This window comes from Triticum urartu, chromosome 2 (assembly GCF_003073215.2).
Source record: "Triticum urartu cultivar G1812 chromosome 2, Tu2.1, whole genome shotgun sequence".
NCBI lineage: Eukaryota > Viridiplantae > Streptophyta > Magnoliopsida > Poales > Poaceae > Triticum > Triticum urartu.
The window spans coordinates 665,102,877-665,122,938 of NC_053023.1; the positions used below are offsets into that span (position 1 = coordinate 665,102,877).

General features: G+C 51.3%; 1 protein-coding gene across 1 annotated transcript; it reads left to right on the top strand.

Annotated features, from left to right (window-relative positions):
- The first annotated feature begins 15,041 nt into the window (after nucleotides 1–15,041).
- LOC125539569 (growth-regulating factor 3-like) lies at nucleotides 15,042–18,838 on the top strand. The gene is made up of 4 exons (XM_048703059.1): nucleotides 15,042–15,356; nucleotides 15,473–15,705; nucleotides 16,558–16,921; nucleotides 17,980–18,838. The coding sequence occupies exons 1-4, from the start codon at nucleotides 15,265–15,267 to the stop codon at nucleotides 18,443–18,445; spliced, it is 1,155 nt and encodes a 384-aa protein (XP_048559016.1). The 5' UTR covers nucleotides 15,042–15,264; the 3' UTR covers nucleotides 18,446–18,838.
- The last annotated feature ends 1,224 nt before the right edge of the window (nucleotides 18,839–20,062 follow it).

The following is a 20,062-nucleotide window of genomic DNA, read 5'->3' on the forward strand; positions in this document are numbered from 1 at the left end:
ATTTTAAAAAAACATAAAATATATATAGGGGGCGGCCACAAAACGGCCCAGCTTTCACGGCCACTTAAAAGGCCCATTTTTCATAATTAACATATAAAACAAAATAAAAAAACGCCTCCGCCTCCCGCGCGCTCCTGCCGCCGTCGGTGCCGTGGCCGTGGCCGTCTTCACTAGCCGCCGGTGTCGTCGTCGTCACTGACGAGGTCGACGTAGTCTGACGGCGTCCAGAGGTGGGCCGGAGGTGCGTGGTGGACGGGGGCCGGCTGGACGGCCGGAGGTGCCTGCACCACCTCCTCCCGTGGCGAGGCCTCCTGCTCCGGTGACCGCGGCGGAGTGGGGCACCAGTTCACGCCCACGACGGCGGCCATCTCCGGAGCAGTGCAGGACCAGCCCCACTCCTGGCCCAGCAACTGCTGGAACGCGGCCGGCGGGCCGTCCCTCCTCTCCTCCTCGACGGGGAAGGCGACGTCCCCGACGGCAGAGAGGGCCATGGCCTCCTCCAGGTCGTCCCACTGCCGCTCGTCGTGCGTGTACATGGAGTCGTCCATGACACGCTGCAGGAGACGGGCCTCCTCCTCGTCTGTCATGCGAGGAGGTGGAGGGGGCGACGGAGACGGCGATGGTGTGGGCGTGACGCCGCGGACCCGCCTACGCCCGCGCTCCTGGGCGCGCTCCCGTGGCTGGCGCGGCCCCGTCGAGGTGCCGGCGAAGAAGGAGGCGCGCCTGGTGTCGTGCTCGTCACGAAACCAGGTGTCCCATGGCGGGGAGTCGGGGGCGTACCTGGCGTCATAGTAAAGGTCGTCGGGGAGGAGGCGGCGGCGGCGCTCGATCTCCTCGGCGCGCGCACGGCCGCTCTTCGGGACCGGCGGGATGGGGACCCGGTCGGCGGAGAGGTGCCGGTCATTGGGGACATGGGCGTCGCTCCAGGGGAGCGGCGTCCTTGTCTCCCAATAACGGCGGCAGACCGACGCCCGGACGTAATGCCGGTCGCGCGCGCCGGCGGACGTTGGCGCGATGGAGAAGGCGGGCGGCGCGGGGGCCCGGCGTGGTGGCGATGGCGAGGCGGGCTCCTCCTTCTTCACCGAGCCGCGCGGCAGCGTCCCGACGAGGAGCCGGCCTCGCGGTCGTGCCTGCCTTTGCGGCCGTAGTTTCAGAGGCCCATGGTTGCGGGCGGCCGGCCGGCGAGGTCTAGGCTAGGGTTTTGGGACGTGGTCGCCGCTGTCGGTTTCGAGGAGGCCGCGGGGTGGCGTGGGGCAGTGTGGACGACGACCCGTCCACACTTCCCACTTAAAGAAGGACGGCGACCGCTCGGCGTGCGGAGGACAGATGGGGCCGTCCGCTCATGCGCATTGATATGGGCGGATGGGAGGTAGGTGGCCGCCTACCACGCGGCCCCGACGCGGACGAGCGCGCGTCCGTTTGGTATCCGCCGCGACCCAAACCCGAAGCAAGTTTGCGCTCGAAATGGGTCGGCCCGGACACAAAACGAACAAGATGGGTCCGGGCCGTCGCGCGCTGAGCCGTCTCCTTTATCCGTTTTACCCCAAACAAACGGGGCGGATAGGATAGGGTTGCGCGGTGGAGTTGGCCTTAGTTACCCGACTGCGGCCGGCCGACTGACTGGACGTACGTACAGTACGCCGGCGACCCGCAGCCCCTTGCATTACTGTGACGCGGGCAGGGCCTGGGACCCCGCGTTCATGTAGATCTTCGTTTGGACAGGCCGGCCTCATGAGATGAGATGAGATGATTCAAACACACCCAGCGCCAGGGCAAGTCTTATCTTGCTGGTGTCCCGGGCTTTGTGATTGATTTATACTGTGATCCTCGCACATGGCCGGCACACGGTTTTAAGTGCGCGTACGGCGCAGCTCGCTTGGACGCCACCTCAGGTAGCACGTATGCACGTCGAGAGATACACGAATCATTGCACATCCAGGCCACCCCAAAGTGGTTCGGCAATATACGGAGTGGTTGACTCTGAAAATTACTCCATTCTTCAGGTGGCTGGGGGTGGCAGCAAGCCAACGAGAGGAGGCCTGGTTCGCGACATCTTTTCTTCTGGTTTCTTGAAGCAGGAGCCTGGCAGGAAACGTCGCGTGTGGGGTGGTGAGGGGAGATGAATGGGGGTGACGTCTCGCGTGGTACGCAGCCTTTGGTTTGGCCTACGCTTGTGTCTGAGTTCAAAAGCTTTCTGCTCGTACAGGAGTACCGCGCGTCAGTTTGGTCCGCGCCGGGACATCGCTGGCAGCTGGCTCGGCCGCCGTGCGCGCGCTGCGGTGCCAGCGACGCAGGCAAAGGACCATTGCATGCGAGGCGGCTGCACCTGCTCGCCGATGCAAACTCTTTTGAAGCGACCGAAATTTTCTGAAGCAAGCCTGCAAACTCATAAAGAGCAGTACTAGTATGCACCTGCTCGCCAATGGCCGAACTAACCCTAAACTAACTCTAGCCAAAGAGGTGTTTGGATGGCAGGGTTAAATAAAGCGCGGATACGGCGAGGCGCCTTCACGGGCGATGCGAGAGGGAGGAGGAAAAGGACGAGAAGCTTTCAGAAAATGGAGAGGGATCTGCTACGGGAAAAGCGAGAGAAAAAAATGTGTTTTTTAATGATCCCAAAAAGAACTAACCCAAATAAACACCTCTTGAATGGGTTAGATTTTTTAGATGGATTAGATGCATCTGACCCAAACTAACCCTTCTGTTTGGATACTTTTGAGTTAGTTGAGTACAAACTAACTCAGACTAACTCTAACCCATGGATCCAAACAGGGTCATTACAAGGTTGCAATCCAAAGTATGTTATGTTTTCCCCTTTTGAATACGGGCTGTACGGGTTTGGAGTCCAATGACAGATTGTCGGCGCATGCGCTGCCGCGGCCGTATAGCCTGGGTGGTCACCACGACGGCTGGCCGGCCGGGGACACGCGCACCGGCCTCCACTCCCATCCCCGTACCACGTCCGATACCACCGGACGAAGTAAACCCTGCCCTACCCGGCACCAACTCCAAACACGGCCCGAGATCGGGCCAACCAACTCGACTTTTAGCGCGTCCTCACGTGGGCTCTCGCTCTCGCTCTCGCAGTCGCACCCACCGGCACACCACACCCCGCGCCGCAAAAGACGTCGTCCACCGGTCCACGTATGTACCCGACCTTTGCATTATTGCCATGGGAATGGGAGATTTTCGCTTGGCCTCGCCGCCAACCACCATCCACGTACGTACCCTGGACGCGCCAGCCAGCCGCATGCACGACGCCGCTGCCGGTTGGGCGCTCTCGCGCACAGTGCCGCCGAGGTCGACAGGCCAACGGGCAAGCCATGTCATCGTGCAGTGGCCTCGACGGCGGCCGCGGTCACTTCTTGCCGGGTGCTGGGGCAGAAAAGATCGATACGTGCACATAGGTAGAGCATGCATGAAGTGCTGTGACTTCTTGTGCATGGAGGGCGATCGAAAGTAACTAACCGGAGTCATGGCACTGTGATCCGGTCACCGCGACTTGACTTGTGAACATGTGATGGGGTGACGTTCTTGCTGTTCATCAAGCAACGGTCCATTCTCAAGCTCAACAAGGTCATAGCCATGGGACCCGCGGAGTAGTGCTCTCGCTATGTGAAGTGTAAACGTGGGTCCTGCCTCTGGGGGAAACAGCTGGCGAGATCGATAAAAGGGTAAAATTATGTTGTTCCGTGTACCGCAACAGTGCAGGGATTTAACGGGCCAACTGCCCGTGGAAACTTGTGCCCCCCCTTCCCCCGCGACAAGTCAACAAAGTGGGTTCGATGCCACAAACGATGTACTGGAGCTTTCAGAGCTCATGTAGTGAGAAAGGGAACACCCACAATGTTGTCAATGGAGGAGGAAATGGAACTGTTGTACGAGAGATGTGGATGACTGGATGTATTGATGATGTTGCTGTGTGCAACCAACGACTTGGTGTCTTGGTGACAAGACATATTCGGGAATTAGGATGGCGTCCTCGCATTGCATGTGGACATGCAAAGTACGGTCTATACAAGATCATGGTACTACGTGACCAAACCTAGCTCAAAATTTCAAATTCAGACCCCGATCAGAGCAGGAGTGAAGAACACTTTGAGCATAAAGTTGACTCATTGATTACATCACTTATCAACATGTACAGCTAAGATTGGGTGATGGAGGGGAAGCGGCATGCCTCCTGGCCGCCCATCACGTGCACCAGCTGTGCAGCAAAGCCGAACCGGAGCCAGCCGGACACCTACGCAGCGGCAGGGACAGTCGCTCATCCCATGATGCTCGCCGCGTACAGGTGCCCTCATCCGGCGGTGAGGTGGCCTACGGATGGCCCATCGCCACCACATTCCTGTGCTCCTTCCTATCCCAAAACCACGAGCTATCCCTCCCCGCTGTTCACTTATCCTGTTGCGGTGCAACGTAGATGCAGATATTTTGCTGATGAGCGAAAAGTTATTCGTTCCAGCAGCCCCCCGTCCCCATTCATTCATGGCTTCATGCATGCATCCATCCATGCAAGGCAGGCACGCGGTTCGTTTCTTCAGGCTTTGCCTGTGTTTGTTTGCCATGTAGTATCTCTGCCGCGCCCAAGACATCTGCGTTTCAGCTCTGCTCTGTCTAGATTGTCTCGCTCTTCGCACTGAAAAAAATCCACATCGGCATTCTGTTCTGTCGCGTATGTAGCAACAACATTGAAGAAAATGTGGAGGAAGCAGGGCAAGATGGCCAGAACGGACCCATGCGGCGTGGGCGGTAGAGGGACCCTGTTCCTACACATGTTCATTCCTGGAACGCAAAGCATGGAACCACATCAAAGCAGATGAAAAGCGGAGGAGCTTAGCTTTAACCCTTTGCATCAGCCGTAAGGCAACGGAAAGTTGCATTGTGTCAGGCAGGCGCAACCTGCCGTCTCCGTCTCCGTGGGCTTTTTTCTTGTGTACGTACGCCTCTGCGAGCCTGCGCTGCGCGCGAGGAGATCTTGGAGCTTGTGTGTGATTGTGAAAGAAGCATCCACATCCGCCTCTTTTGGGTGAAGTTGTGCTCACTCCACGCACGATGATGAGATGGCTCTGCAAGCCTGGCGGCACGTGAAGCAGCTATGTACTCAGCTTCATATGTAGATCCCGCTACGACGCTTTGTTTAGAACTGCACCAACTGACAGCTCCACCGTTTAATATAAATATGTATCCGGTCTGCGATTTAGAATCGTCCGGATCAGTGTCAAAACTTGCATCAACGTAACCTTTTACGATGAGCTCTTTGTCACCTCCATATACGAGAAACATATCCTTAGTCCTTTTCAGATATTTCAGAATGTTCTTGACCGCTGTCCAGTGATCCACTCCTGGATTACTTTGGTACCTCCCTGCTAAGCTTATGGCAAGGCACACATCAGGTCTGGTACACAGCATTGCATACATGATAGAGCCTATGGCTGAAGCATAGGGAACATCTTTCATTTTCTCTCTATCTTCTGCAATGGTCGGACATTGAGTCTGACTCAACTTCACACCTTGTAACACAGGCAAGAACCCTTTCTTTGCTTTATGCATTTTGAACTTTTTCAAAATCTTGTCAAGGTATGTGCTTTGTGAAAGTCCAATTAAGCGTTTTGATCTATCTCTATAGATCTTTATGCCTAATATGTAAGCAGCTTCACCGAGGTCTTTCATTGAAAAACTCTTATTCAAGTATCCCTTTATGCTATCCAGAAATTCTATATCATTTCCAATCAGTAATATGTCATCCACATATAATATCAGAAATGCTACAGAGCTCCCGCTCACTTTCTTGTAAATACAGGCTTCTCCGAAAGTCTGTATAAAACCAAATGCTTTGATCACACTATCAAAACGTTTATTCCAACTCCGAGAGGCTTGCACCAGTCCATAAATGGATCGCTGGAGCTTGCACACTTTGTTAGCTCCCTTTGGATCGACAAAACCTTCCGGTTGCATCATATACAACTCTTCTTCCAGAAATCCATTCAGGAATGCAGTTTTGACATCCATCTGCCAAATTTCATAATCATAAAATGCGGCAATTGCTAACATGATTCGGACAGACTTAAGCATCGCTACGGGTGAGAAGGTCTCATCGTAGTCAATCCCTTGAACTTCCCGAAAACCTTTTGCGACAAGTCGAGCTTTGTAGACAGTAATATTACCGTCAGCGTCAGTCTTCTTCTTGAAGATCCATTTATTCTCAATTGCTTGCCGATCATCGGGCAAGTCAACCAAAGTCCATACTTTGTTCTCATACATGGATCCCATCTCAGATTTCATGGCTTCAAGCCATTTTGCGGAATCTGGGCTCACCATCGCTTCTTCATAGTTCGTAGGTTCATCATGATCTAGTAGCATGACTTCCAGAACAGGATTACCGTACCACTCTGGCGCGGATCTTACTCTGGTTGATCTACGAGGTTCAGTAGTATCTTGATCTGAAGTTTCATGATCATCATCATTAGCTTCCTCACTAACTGGTGTAGGTGTCACTGAAACAGTTTTCTGTGATGTACTACTTTCCAATAAGGGAGCAGGTACAGTTACCTCGTCAAGTTCTACTTTCCTCCCACTCACTTCTTTCGAGAGAAACTCCTTCTCCAGAAAGTTTCCGAATTTAGCAACAAAAGTCTTGCCTTCGGATCTGTGATAGAAGGTGTATCCAATAGTTTCCTTTGGATATCCTATGAAGACACATTTCTCCGATTTGGGTTCGAGCTTATCAGGTTGAAGCTTTTTCACATAAGCATCGCAGCCCCAAACTTTCAGAAACGACAACTTTGGTTTCTTGCCAAACCACAGTTCATAAGGCGTCGTCTCAACGGATTTTGATGGTGCCCTATTTAACGTGAATGCGGCCGTCTCTAGAGCGTATCCCCAAAACGATAGCGGTAAATCAGTAAGAGACATCATAGATCGCACCATATCTAGTAAAGTACGATTACGACGTTCGGACACACCATTACGCTGTGGTGTTCCGGGTGGCGTGAGTTGCGAAACTATTCCATAATTTTCAAATGTACACCAAACTCGTAACTCAAATATTCTCCTCCACGATCAGATCATAGAAACTTTATTTTCTTGTTACGATGATTTTCAACTTCACTCTGAAATTCTTTGAACTTTTCAAATGTTTCAGGACTTATGTTTCATTAAGTAGATATACCCATATCTGCTTAAGTCATCTGTGAAGGTGAGAAAATAATGATATCCGCCACGAGCCTCAATATTCATCGGACCACATACATCTGTATGTATAATTTCCAACAAATCTATTGCTCTCTCCATAGTATCGGAGAACGGTGTTTTAGTCATCTTGCCCATGAGGCACGGTTCGCAAGTACCAAGTGATTCATAATCAAGTGGTTCCAAAAGTCCATCAGTATGGAGTTTCTTGATGCGCTTTACACCAATATGACATAAACGGCAGTGCCACAAATAAGTTGCACCATCATTATCAACTCTGCATCTTTTGGCTTCAACATTATGAATATGTGTATCACTACTATCGAGATTCAATAAGAATAGACCACTCTTCAAGGGTGCATGACCATAAAAGATATTACTCATATAAATAGAACAACCATTATTCTCTGATTTAAATGAATAACCGTCTCGCATTAACCAAGATTCAGATATAATGTTCATGCTCAACGCTGGCACCAAATAACTTAGGTCTAATACTAATCCCGAAGGTAGATGTAGAGGTAGCGTGTCGACCGCGATCACATCGACTTTGGAACCATTTCCCACACGCATCGTCACCTCAGTCCTTAGTCAATCTTCGCTTAATCCGTAGTCCTTGTTTCGAGTTGCAAATATTAGCAACAGAACCAGTATCAAATACCCAGGTGCTACTGCGAGCATTAGTAAGGTACACATCAATAACATGTATATCACATATACCTTTGTTCCCCTTGCCATCCTTCTTATCCGCCAAATACTTGGGGCAGTTCCGCTTCCAGTGACTAGTCAGCTTGCAGTAGAAGCACTCAGTTTCAGGCTTAGGTCCAGACTTGGGTTTCTTCTCTTGAGCAGCAACTTGCTTGCGTTCTTCTTGAAGTTCCCCTTCTTCTTCCCTTTGCCCTTTTTCTTGAAACTAGTGGTCTTGTTGACCATCAACACTTGATGCTCCTTCTTTGATTTCTACCTCCGCGGCTTTCTGCATTGCGAAGAGCTCGGTAATAGTCTTATTCATCCCTTGCATATTATAGTTCATCACGAAGCTCTGTAGCTTGGTGGCAGTGATTGGAGAATTCTGTCAATGACGCAATCATCGAAGATTAACTCCCAATTGAATCAAGTGATTATTATACCCAGACATTTTGAGTATATGCTCACTGACAGAACTGTTCTCCTCCATCTTGCAGCTATAGAACTATTGGAGACTTCATATCTCTCAATCCGGGCATTTGCTTGAAATATTAAATTCAACTCATGGAACATCTCATATGCTCCATGACGTTCAAAACGTGTTGAAGTCCCGATTCTAAGCCGTAAAGCATGGCACACTGAACTATCGAGTAGTCATCAGCTTTGCTCTGCCAGATGTTCATAACATCTGGTGTTGCTCCAGCAGCAGGCCTGGCACACAGCGGTGCTTTCAGGACGTAATTCTTCTGTGCAGCAATGAGGATAAATCCTCAAGTTACGGACCCAGTCTGTTAATTGCTACCATCATCTTTCAACCTTGTTTTCAAGGAACGCATTAAAATTCAAACGGAACAACAGCACGAGCCATCTATCTACAATCAAACATAAACAAGCAAATACTATCAGGTACTAAGTTTCATGATAAATTTAAGTTCAATAATCAATATTAAAGAACTCCCACTTAGATAGACATCCTCTATCCTCTAAGTGATCACAGTGATCCAAATTCAACTAAACCCATGTTCCGATCATCACGTGAGGATGGAGTAGTTTCATTGGTGAACATCACTATGTTGATCATATCTACTATATGATTCACGCTCGACCATTCGGTCTCCGTGTTCCGAGGCCATATCTGTATATGCTTGGCTCGTCAAGTATAACCTGAGTATTCCGCGTGTGCAACTGATTTGCACCCGTTGTATTTGAACATAGAGCCTATCACACCCGATCATCACGTGGTGTCTCAGCACGAAGAACTTTCGCAACGGTGCATACTCAGGGAGAACACTTCATGATAATTAGTGAGAGATCATCTTATAATGCTACCGTCAATCAAAGCAAGATAAGATGCATAAAAAGATAAACATCACATGCAATCAATATAAGTGATATGATATGGCCATCATCATCTTGTGCTTGTGATCTCCATATTTGAAGCATCGTCGTGATCACCATCGTCACCGGCGCGACACCTTGATCTCCATCGTAGCATCGTTGTCGTCTCGCCAATCTTATGCTTCCACGACTATCGCTACCGCTTAGTGATAAAGTAAAGCATTACAGCGCGATTGCATTGCATACAATAAAGCGACAACCATATGGCTCCTGCCAGTTGCCGATAACTCGGTTACAAAACATGATCATCTCATACAATAATAATTTAGTAATCATGTCTTGACCATATCACATCACAACATGCCCTGCAAAAACAAGTTAGACGTCCTCTACTTTGTTGTTGCAAGTTTTACGTGGCTGCTACGGGCTTAAGCAAGAACCAATCTCACCTACGCATCAAAACCACAACGATAGTTTGTCAAGTTGATGCCATTTTAACCTTCGCAAGGACCGGGCGTAGCCACACTCGATTCAACTAAAGTTGGAGAAACAGTCACCCGCGAGCCACCTCTGTGCAAAGCACGTCGGGAGAACCGGTCTCGCGTAAGCGTACGCGTAATGTTGGTCCGGGCCGCTTCATCCAACAATACCGCCGAACCAAAGTATGACATGCTGGTAGGCAGTATGACTTATATCGCCCACAACTCGCTTGTGTTCTACTCGTACAAATAATATCAAACCATAAAACCTAGGCTCGGATGCCACTATTGGGTTTCGTAGTAATTTCAATAGTTTTCCTACGCACACGCAAGATCATGGTGATGCATAGCAACAAGAGAGGAGAGTGTTGTCTACATACCCTCGTAGACCGCAACGAAAGTGTTGACGCAACGTAGAGGAAGTAGTCGTACGTCTTCCTGATCCGACCGATCCAAGCACCGTTACTCCGGCACCTCCGAGTTCTTAGCACACATACAGCTCGATGACGCTCCCCGGGCTCCGATCCAGCAAAGCTTCGGGGATGAGTTCTGTCAGCACAACGGCGTGGTGACGATGATGATGTTCTACCGACGCAGGGCTTCGCCTAAGCACTACAACGATATGATCGAGGTGGAATATGGTGGCAGGGGGCACCGCACACGGCTAAGGAACGATCACGTGGATCAACTTGTGTGTCTAGGGGTGCCCCCTGCCCCCGTATATAAAGGATCCAAGGGGGGGGTGCGGCCGGCCCTATGGAGGCGCGCAGGAGGTGGGAGTAGGACTCCCCTCCCCTTTTCCTTGTCCAACTAGGAGAGGTGGAGGGAGAATAGGAAAGGGGGGCGCCGCCCCTCCCTCCTTGTCCAATTCGGACTAGGGGGAGAGGGGGTGCGCGGCCTGCCCTGGCAGCCCCTTCCTCTTCTCCACATTAGGCCCATGAGGCCCATTAACCCCCCGGGGGGTTCCGGTAACCCCCCGGTGCTCCGGTTTTATCCGATACTAATCCGGAACGCTTCCGGTGTCCGAATATAGTCATCCAATATATCCATCTTTATGTCTCGACCATTTCGAGACTCCTCGTCATGTCCATGATCACATCCGGGACTCCGAACTAACTTTAGTACATCAAAATGCATAAACTCATAATAACTGTCATCGTAACGTTAAGCGTGCGGACCCTACGGTTCGAGAACAATGTAGACATGACTGAGACATATCTCCGGTCAATAACCAATAGCGGGACCTGGATGCCCATATTGGCTCCTACATATTCTACGAAGATCTTTATCGGTCGGACCGCATAACATCATACGTTGTTCCCTTTGTCATCGGCATGTTACTTGCCCGAGATTCGATCGTCGGTATCCAATACCTAGTTCAATCTCGTTACCGGCAAGTCTCTTTACTCGTTGTGTAATACATCATCTCGCAACTAACTCATTAGTCGCAATGCTTGCAAGGCTTATGTGATGTGCATTACCGAGAGGGCCCAGAGATACCTCTCCGACAATCGGAGTGACAAATCCTAATCTCGAAATACGCCAACCCAACATCTACCTTTGGAGACACCTGTAGAGCTCCTTTATAATCACCCATTTACGTTGTGACGTTTGGTAGCACACAAAGTGTTCCTCCGGCAAACGGGAGTTGCATAATCTCATAGTCATAGGAACATGTATAAGTCATGAAGAAAGCAATAGCAACATACTAAACGATCGGGTGCTAAGCTAATGGAATGGGTCATGTCAATCAGATCATTCACCTAATGATGTGATCCCGTTAATCAAATAACAACTCTTTGTTCATGGTTAGGAAACATAACCATCTTTGATTAACGAGCTAGTCAAGTAGAGGCATACTAGTGACACCAAGTTTGTCTATGTATTCACACATGTATTATGTTTCCGGTTAATACAATTCTAGCATGAATAATAAACATTTATCATGATATAAGGAAATAAATAATAACTTTATTATTGCCTCTAGGGCATATTTCCTTCAGAAGGCGGCGGAGGCAGCGGGCGGAGGGAGCCCGAGCGGCACCGGGCATGGGGCGGCGACGAGCGCGGCACAGTAGCGCGCGAGCGGACGGCGGTTGCGGTGGCGTGTGTGGGGGCGCGGCGGCAGCTACGGAAGCGGGCGAGGAGGGGAAATGCAGCGGAGCAGGCGGGGGCAGGGTAGCAGGCAGAGCGCGCGCGCGGGGACCTGCCGAAGCGCGGGCGAACGGAAGGTGGCCGGGGCACGCGGGGCTAGCGCGGCCCTGCCGCAGGCGGGCAGGGGCGAGTGCGCGGGGAGGCGGCTGTAGGGGAGGCGCCGGCCGCGGCGAGCAGCAACGCGGCAGGCATCAGCGCACGGGGACAGCGGGCGCGCAAGAGAGACAAAGAGGAGGGGGCGGAGGTTGTGGCCTCGCCGGGGTCGTAGGGTCTGGGGCAATGGGGCGTGAGGAGGAGATGGAGACAACGGCGACGTGGTGACGAGGTGCAGGCCGACGAGGAGGAGGAGGCAGGTCGGCGAGGTCGCGACGTCTTGGGTGTCGGGGGAGAGGAGGCGCCGACGAGGTGGTCCTAGGCGGCGGCGGCGTGGTCCGAGCCCCCCTTTTTCCGATCCAGATCGGGATCGATGGGAGGTGGAGGAGAGACGTGGGGGAGTGGAAGGGGCGAGTGGGGCGGTGAGGGGTTAGGGTTTCCGTCGGGGTGGGATAAGGGGAGTGAGGGGTGGCGAGCTGGGCCGGCCTGGTGGACGGAGCCGACTGGGCCAAGAGGCCCAATGGGAAAAAAGCGGGGGGGGGTGGCCTTTGCCTTTTTATTTGTTTTCCTTTTTATTTCTTTTCTGTTTTATTAGCTTCATCAATTTATTTTAGTTTTGTAAAATATATTATCAATACCTAAATTAGTTATTATGAATTACACCATGGCCACAAAAGTTTAAACCCCAAATAAATTAGTTTAAAATTCTATAAAGTATAAAAGGTATTTAACTAAATGTTTTTCATGCTATTTTATTTATTCAAGAGCATTTAATTATTTCATAAAAATGTGGTCTCTCCACCCTAATTACCTATGCAATATTTGGTTCACTCCAAACATTTTAGTTTTAATATTTGAAAAAATTTATTGTTTGCTTGATTTTGAATTTGAATTTGAATCGGTTTCAAACTAACACGAGATGACCTTTCGGTGATCCGACGACTACTGGGTACCTCCCGAAACTCTTCCGATGTCCAAATATTATCGTCCTATATATCGATCTTTATCTTCGGACTATTCCGGAGCTCCTCGTCATGTCTGTGATCTCATCCGGGACTCCGAACAACATTCGTTCACCAAATCACATGACTCGTATAATACTATATCGTCAACGAACGTTAAGCGTGCGGATCCTACGGGTTCAAGAACTATGTAGACATGACCGAGACACCTCTCCGGTCAATAACCAGTAGCGAAACCTAGATGCCCATATTGATTCCCACATATTCTATGAAGATCTTTATCGGTCGAACCATTATGACAACATACGTGATTCCCTTTGTCTGTCGGTTTGTTACTTGCCCGAGATTCCATCGTCGGTATCTCCATACCTAGTTCAATCTCATTACTGGCAAGTCTCTTTACTCATTCCGTAATGCAACATCTCGTAACTAACTCCTTAGTCATTTTGCTTGCAAGCTCATTGTGATGTTTATTGCTGAGAGGGCCCAGAGATACCTCTCCGATACACGGAGTGACAAATCCTAATCTCGATCCATGCCAACTCAATAGACACCTTCGGAGATACCTGTAGAGCATCTTTATGATCACCCAGTTACGTTGCGATGTTTGATAGCACACAAGGTATTCCTCCGGTATTTGGGAGTTGCATGATCTCATAGTCGAAGGAATATGTATTTGACATTAAGAAAGCAATAGCAATAAACTGAACGATGATATGCTAAGCTAACGGATAGGTCGTGTCCATCACATCATTCTCCTAATGATGTGATCTCGTCATCAAGTGACAACTCATGTCTATGGTTAGAAAACCTTAACCATTTTTGATCAACGAGCTAGTCTAGTAGAGACTCACTAGGGACACGATATTTGTTTATGTATCCACATGTATTTAAGTTTCCGGTCAATACAACTCTAGCATGAATAATAAACCTTTATCATGATTAAGGAAATATAATAATAACTATTTTATTATTACCTCTAGGGCTCTAGGGCATATTTCCATCACGTAACATGGTCATCTCCGACAACTCCCGACTCAGCTTAGACCGACTCGTCGAGAAGATTAAATTGAAGGCTAGACAATCGGCCTTAGCAGGCACAAGTAGGTTTATAAATTTTCTTTTGGAAGCGAGCACATCCTCGATCGACGTAGGCGCTCGTGGTGCCTTAAGAGCAACTCTAGTAGATCTGCTAAAATCTCACCGCCCCTTATAATTCCGGGCGTTTTACAGGTTTTGCACATTTTCGGGCCCGAGCAGATCTGCTAAAAATGGCTTGCCCGTAAAAGAATATAGAGGGATCTCGTTAAAATCCTCCTCCACTGCTATATTTTCCGGATAGCGGTTAAAGTGCATCTGGAGTTCCCATCCTCCATATTTGGCGGTGCTCTTTGGTCGCACACCAAGAGGTGTCGCGAGACGAGGGACGAGCTCCTTGCCGAGCAGCGCGCGGTGGTGGCCGGAGAAGAAGGCGTCGACGAGCGTCTCGCCGCCGCCAAGGAAGAGCATGCGTACACCAATGCTCTCCGGAGGTCGGAGGAGGAGCTCTACCTCGGCGGCAAGCCATGAGCCGCCCACCCCTAGGTTTAGATTAGTTTGATCTATGTTTTTATGTTTAAATGTACGATGAACTCCCGTGATGAACTTTTGTGGCACGAACATCGTTTTAAATTTACAGTGTCGTTTTTTAGTTAATCTATTCTGTCGTGATGTGCGATCACTGCACGGGTCGAGCCACACAACACTAGTATCCATCGTTTACGGCTAGGACTACTGGGGTCTCTAATCACATTTGCTTCCCTAGTTTTCGTCTCTCTCGGTGTCAGTGTCTGCCCAGTAGAGTGCTTTCGTTGTTGGTGTTCTTTCCGATCTCAAAGCATTTCACTACTCCATCGAAGATTCGCTCTGCCCCTACCGTACTTCAGCTTGGTGGTTTCCACCGCGTGTCCAGGTTTGACAGTGCAAATTCGTTTTAGAGGATCCCTCAAACGAACTTGACGGTACAGATTTTTAGCTAGAGTTGCTCTAAGCTGGAACCCTGCCGTGTCGGCCTCACCCCCACACGGCGCTGCCGCTGCTGCGCCTATCACCACTTCACCAGGGCTCCTAGTCCTATATATCCATCCCGCTGCCCCCCTTCTCGTCGTCGTCTCACTCTCACCAGGCAGCAGATCGAGCCCTGCCCTGCGCAGCGAGGGAAAGAGACACACACAGCACAGCGCCACCAGGCAAGTAGGAGTAAAAGGCAAAAGCACGGCACATTAAAAGGGGAGGCCGGACCGGACCGGACCGGAGCCAAGCAGCAGCCGCAGCCGCAGCCGCAGCAGAGGAGAGAGAGAGAGAGAGAGAGAGCGGCATATATGGCGATGCCCTTTGCCTCCCTGTCGCCGGCAGCCGACCACCACCGCTCCTCCCCCATCTTCCCCTTCTGCCGCTCCTCCCCTCTCTACTCGTAAGCCCGCCGGCCAGCTCCCTCTTTTCTTTCTTTGTATCAACTTCTATCTGTAGCTCGAGGTGTTAGCTAATGCGGTGACCGGCTCCGGCGTGTTTGTGTGTGTGTGTGTGCAGGGCAGGGGAGGAGGCGGCGCAGCAGCAGCAGCAGCAGCAGCACGCGATGAGCGGCGCGAGGTGGGCGGCGGCGAGGCCGGCGACCTTCACGGCGGCGCAGTACGAGGAGCTGGAGCAGCAGGCGCTCATCTACAAGTACCTCGTCGCCGGCGTGCCCGTCCCGCCGGATCTCCTCCTCCCCATCCGCCGGGGCTTCGACTCCCTCGCCTCGCGCTTCTACCACCACCACGCCCGTACGTGCCCCCCCATAGATTCCTCCTCCTCCTCCTACCACCTTCTATCTACACGCTTTTGCATTCCCCCGTGCGATTTGCTCGGCTTGTTTATTGGGATCGAGAGATTTCAGGTGTACTCGACCTCCTAGCTCGTCTCTTTGTTAATTGCTCCGGTCATTTGTTAATCCTCCCCCGGATTTGGTCGCGCAAAGGTCTCATTATTCTAATCCAAGAAGCCCCGTGCCCTGTTCAAGATTTGCTCCTACCACCTACTCCTACTACCATCTAGCATCTCCTGTCTTCTTGGTGGGTCTTTTAATTTATTTGGATTCAAGAAGCCTCATCCTCATGTGGGTTTGATTTGATTAGATGGCACTAGGCTTGCTTGGCCCAGGCTAAGAACGAAGCGAAAAGTAGAGGAGGTGGGTTGGGTTAGTAGTTTATTGGTGCTTCCTTGTCATGGGGGTTATTCCTGTCTGGTTGTTGGGAGCCTTACCCACGCATTCACTCGCTCACTGCCGTGGCTGGTCCTGCCACGGGCGATTTCAGCGATCCACCCTCACATGGACTCCCGAGAAAAAAGATCAATAATCAAGCGCTGCACTGTAGATCGCGCGCACTTCCTCCTTTCCCCGGAAATAATTTCACATATACCTCGTTCCTTCCGGCGGGGTAAATGAATGATTGGTTGGATGGGCAGATAGATCCAGGACGGCCGACCGCGACGGCTCTCGTGCTGCACGCCGTCTCCGTCCGGCCGGCGGCGCGATTTGATCTTGCGTCCGGATGAGCACCGACACAGACGTACGTGCAGATGTATGGAGCATCGTCGCATCATTGTTGACCTGGGTTTTCTTAATTTGCTTGCAGTTGGGTACGGGTCCTACTTCGGGAAGAAGCTGGATCCGGAGCCGGGGCGGTGCCGGCGGACGGACGGCAAGAAGTGGCGGTGCTCCAAGGAGGCCGCCCAGGACTCCAAGTACTGCGAGCGCCACATGCACCGCGGCCGCAACCGTTCAAGAAAGCCTGTGGAAACGCAGCTCGTCTCCCACTCCCAGCAGCTGCAGCAGCACGGCCCCGCCGCCGCGTTCCACGGCCACTCGCCGTACCCGGCGATCGCCACTGGCGCCGGCGCGCCCGGCTCCTTCGCCCTGGGGTCTACTGCTCAGCTGCACATGGATAATGCTGCTGCGCCTTACGCGACCGCTGGCGCCGCCGGGAACAAAGATTTCAGGTGATCTCCATTAACCTTCTCTGCATGCTCTGCCGTCGTGCTGATCACCTGCCGTTTTTATCTTCTGCATGCTCTGCTGCCGTGCCGATTAGTTTTTCTTTACCTAGTGGTTGGTGTCAGGGCCGATAACATGTGGTGTTCCCATTTTTGTGCTTGATTGCATCAGTAGACAGGCAGAGCCTGTGTTGATCAGACTAGCACTAGTGCTCTTCTGACACCGTTAGTAGCATGATCTGTGCTCGCTTAGGTAATTGCTTTGCAGTATCTGGCCATGCTTTGTGGGGCAGATTTTAGCCTGAGAAGATTGCGAAACAGAGTGGTGCTCTGCTCTGATGCAAGTTCAGAGCAGAGCGTTCTTCTAAACTAGATTCACACGCATACTCTGCGTGCAACAGATGAAACTGTATCTGCGTTTTATGTTCAGACCTAGCCCCTGCTGCTTGCTGCTTATCTTTTATTCTGCTGACCCATGTTTGTTTTCCATGTTTGGGGCTGGGCTAGAAAATAATGTCAGTTCTGCTGCAGCAAAACTTACCAGTTCCTGCCTTTCCCTACACCTGAAACCATCTGAAAAGGCTAGCATGATTATGGAAGCCCATGACCTTTTGCCCATCCATCCATCCATCCTCGAGCTTTTATTTCTGGGGTTTGCTTCATCAGAACTTTGTGATGAGTTACCAGCAGTGTCCCTTTACCGAAGCCCTGTCATTGTAGTAGTAGGGTTACCTACCTGCGGGGCAGCCAACACATGCATGATGCTGCGTTGCTGCCAATCATGTTTGCTTAGATGTCTGGCTTCCTACTTTTGTTTTTCTCCTGTCAGGAGCTCCTGCTTTAAAAATGTGCAGCAACAATTGCTCGTATAGTAGCATGTCCCTTTTGTTTTGTCTAGTAGCCAAGAAATGGGTTCCACGTTTAGAGATAACGTGAAGCCTACTGTATACATATCCTAGATCATTGCTGTCCAATAAGTTTCAGCAATAGAACTTCAGTACAGTGAGGAGATGTTTGCATTTGTTATTAATCACTATGCTGCAAATCTGACTCGTGCAATTCAGGTATTCTGCCTATGGGTTTAGGACTTCGGCGATGGAGGAGCACAACCAGTTCATCAGTGCGGCCATGGACACCGCCATGGACAACTACTCATGGCGCCTGCTGCCGGCCCAGAACTCGTCCTTCTCACTCTCGAGCTACCCCATGCTGAGCACCCTGAGCGACCTGGACCAGAGCGCGATCTGCTCGCTGGCCAAGACGGAGAGGGAGCCGCTGTCCTTCTTCGGCGTGGGCGGCGGCTTCGACGACGACGAGTCGGCGGTGAAGCAGGAGAACCAGACGCTGCGGCCCTTCTTCGACGAGTGGCCCAAGGACAGGGACTCGTGGCCGGAGCTGCAGGACCATGACTCCAACCACAACAATGAGGCCTTCTCGGCCACCAAGCTGTCCATCTCCATCCCGGTGACCAGCTCCGATTTCTCCACCACCGCCGGCTCCCGCTCGCCCCACGGTATATACTCCCGGTGAAGGTGAACGGCGTTGGCCGGCCTGATCTCTGCTGATTTGCCGAAGCTCTCTGGTAGTCTGGTCCACGACGGACGTCCTCAAATCATCACAGATGAGTGAACCGAACCGACGACCCGGTCGAATGTGTCTGTGAGCTGACCGCCGCTTTGTTTGCTTGCTTGCTCATTTTGTATGGATGCTGCCTTAACTATCATCGTCGTGCAGCACGAACAAAACACTACTTCGTTAATTTTCTTTCTTCAATTTCACAACGTTTTGCTTGATATCCTGGGTTTTGATTTGCCGTGTGTCGGCCGGAACTGTACGAAGTTTTCTATAGCCTCGATGGTCGTGCACGACATCGTTGACTTTTCCCTTACACATGTTTTTGAAATAATCTTCAGTTTTGCTATATCTCAGGTGCGTGGAAATTTTATTCGCAAAGTCACATATTCTAGTCCATCCCGATCTCGCAGGAGAAGATGGACCTCGCCGGAGAAAACCATGGCCCCACCATCTATCTTAGTGGGAAGCCAGGGTCTCACTAGGGCGGATTCACTACCCGTTATCTATCTTAGGGGTGGGGGTGCAGGGGATCTATCGAAGATTTTCTCCGGTGGTGCAGGGCTTAGAGGGGTGGCCGGGGCGGCGAGGGAAGGTTCTGAGGGGAGGGGGGGGGGGAAAAAGGGGGGGGGGAAAAAAAAAAAAAAAAAAAGGGGGGGGGGGGGGGCTGAGGGGGAGGAGGAACTGAAGATGGGGACGGAGAAGATGGACAGTCTGCGGCATGATGGAGGCCAAAGTCAGGAAATAAAATGACTGATGAAAACGTTATTTCGGGCACCTGATAAATAGACGGTCCAGTAATCTTCCCTTTTTGGCTCCCAATGTAGTGTCAATTCTTTGCGTAAATCTGCGAACTAATTATAGATGCGCTGCCTTCTTTTACTTGATGTGTTAATACTTGTTCCTTGGGTCACATGGCTGGGTAGAGCTCAGAGGTGTTTTTGCTTTGAGGTGGGGCGGCGGCAAGCCCCGATCCGGGCATAGCTTCCGGCGCAATCCTCCGACGAGCATCCTCCTCCTTTTGATGATGGGCAAGTTACGGGAGCATTCGGGGCATAGATGGCCATTCCTCTTTCCCCTTTTCGACTTGCTTTGGCGTGTTGAGATGAGACGCAAGGGGGCACGGTTCGCCTCCCCTGGTCAAGAATCAAGATGCATGGGCACCGATGATTTGCTTGAGGAGGAGGAGAAAGTGCGATGACGCGAGATGCTGGATCTGCCCGCGCAAAGGCCAAGCTTCCGGAGTTGGTGGAGGAACAGGCTGTAAACCCTTGAGCGTGGGGCCGTGGCTGCACTTCCGTCCGTGTTGCCGCTCTGGGAAGCAGGCGGCGCGGCGGTACCGTCCTGGTGCAGGGTACCTGAAGAGGTGCCTACTATACGTCAGTGGTGTGCCGGCAATTCTCTCGTGTGGTTTGGCACGCAGATGGATCGGGTTTCAGGGTGGGTGTGCTCTCTTTTCTTTGCTTCTGGTGTAGGACGAGTGGACGGGACGACGGGACGAGGGTGCATCATGCGACGGAAAGCGAAGGCTTATCCGTCCATGGGCAGTGGACGGATCATGGACGGGGACGGGGG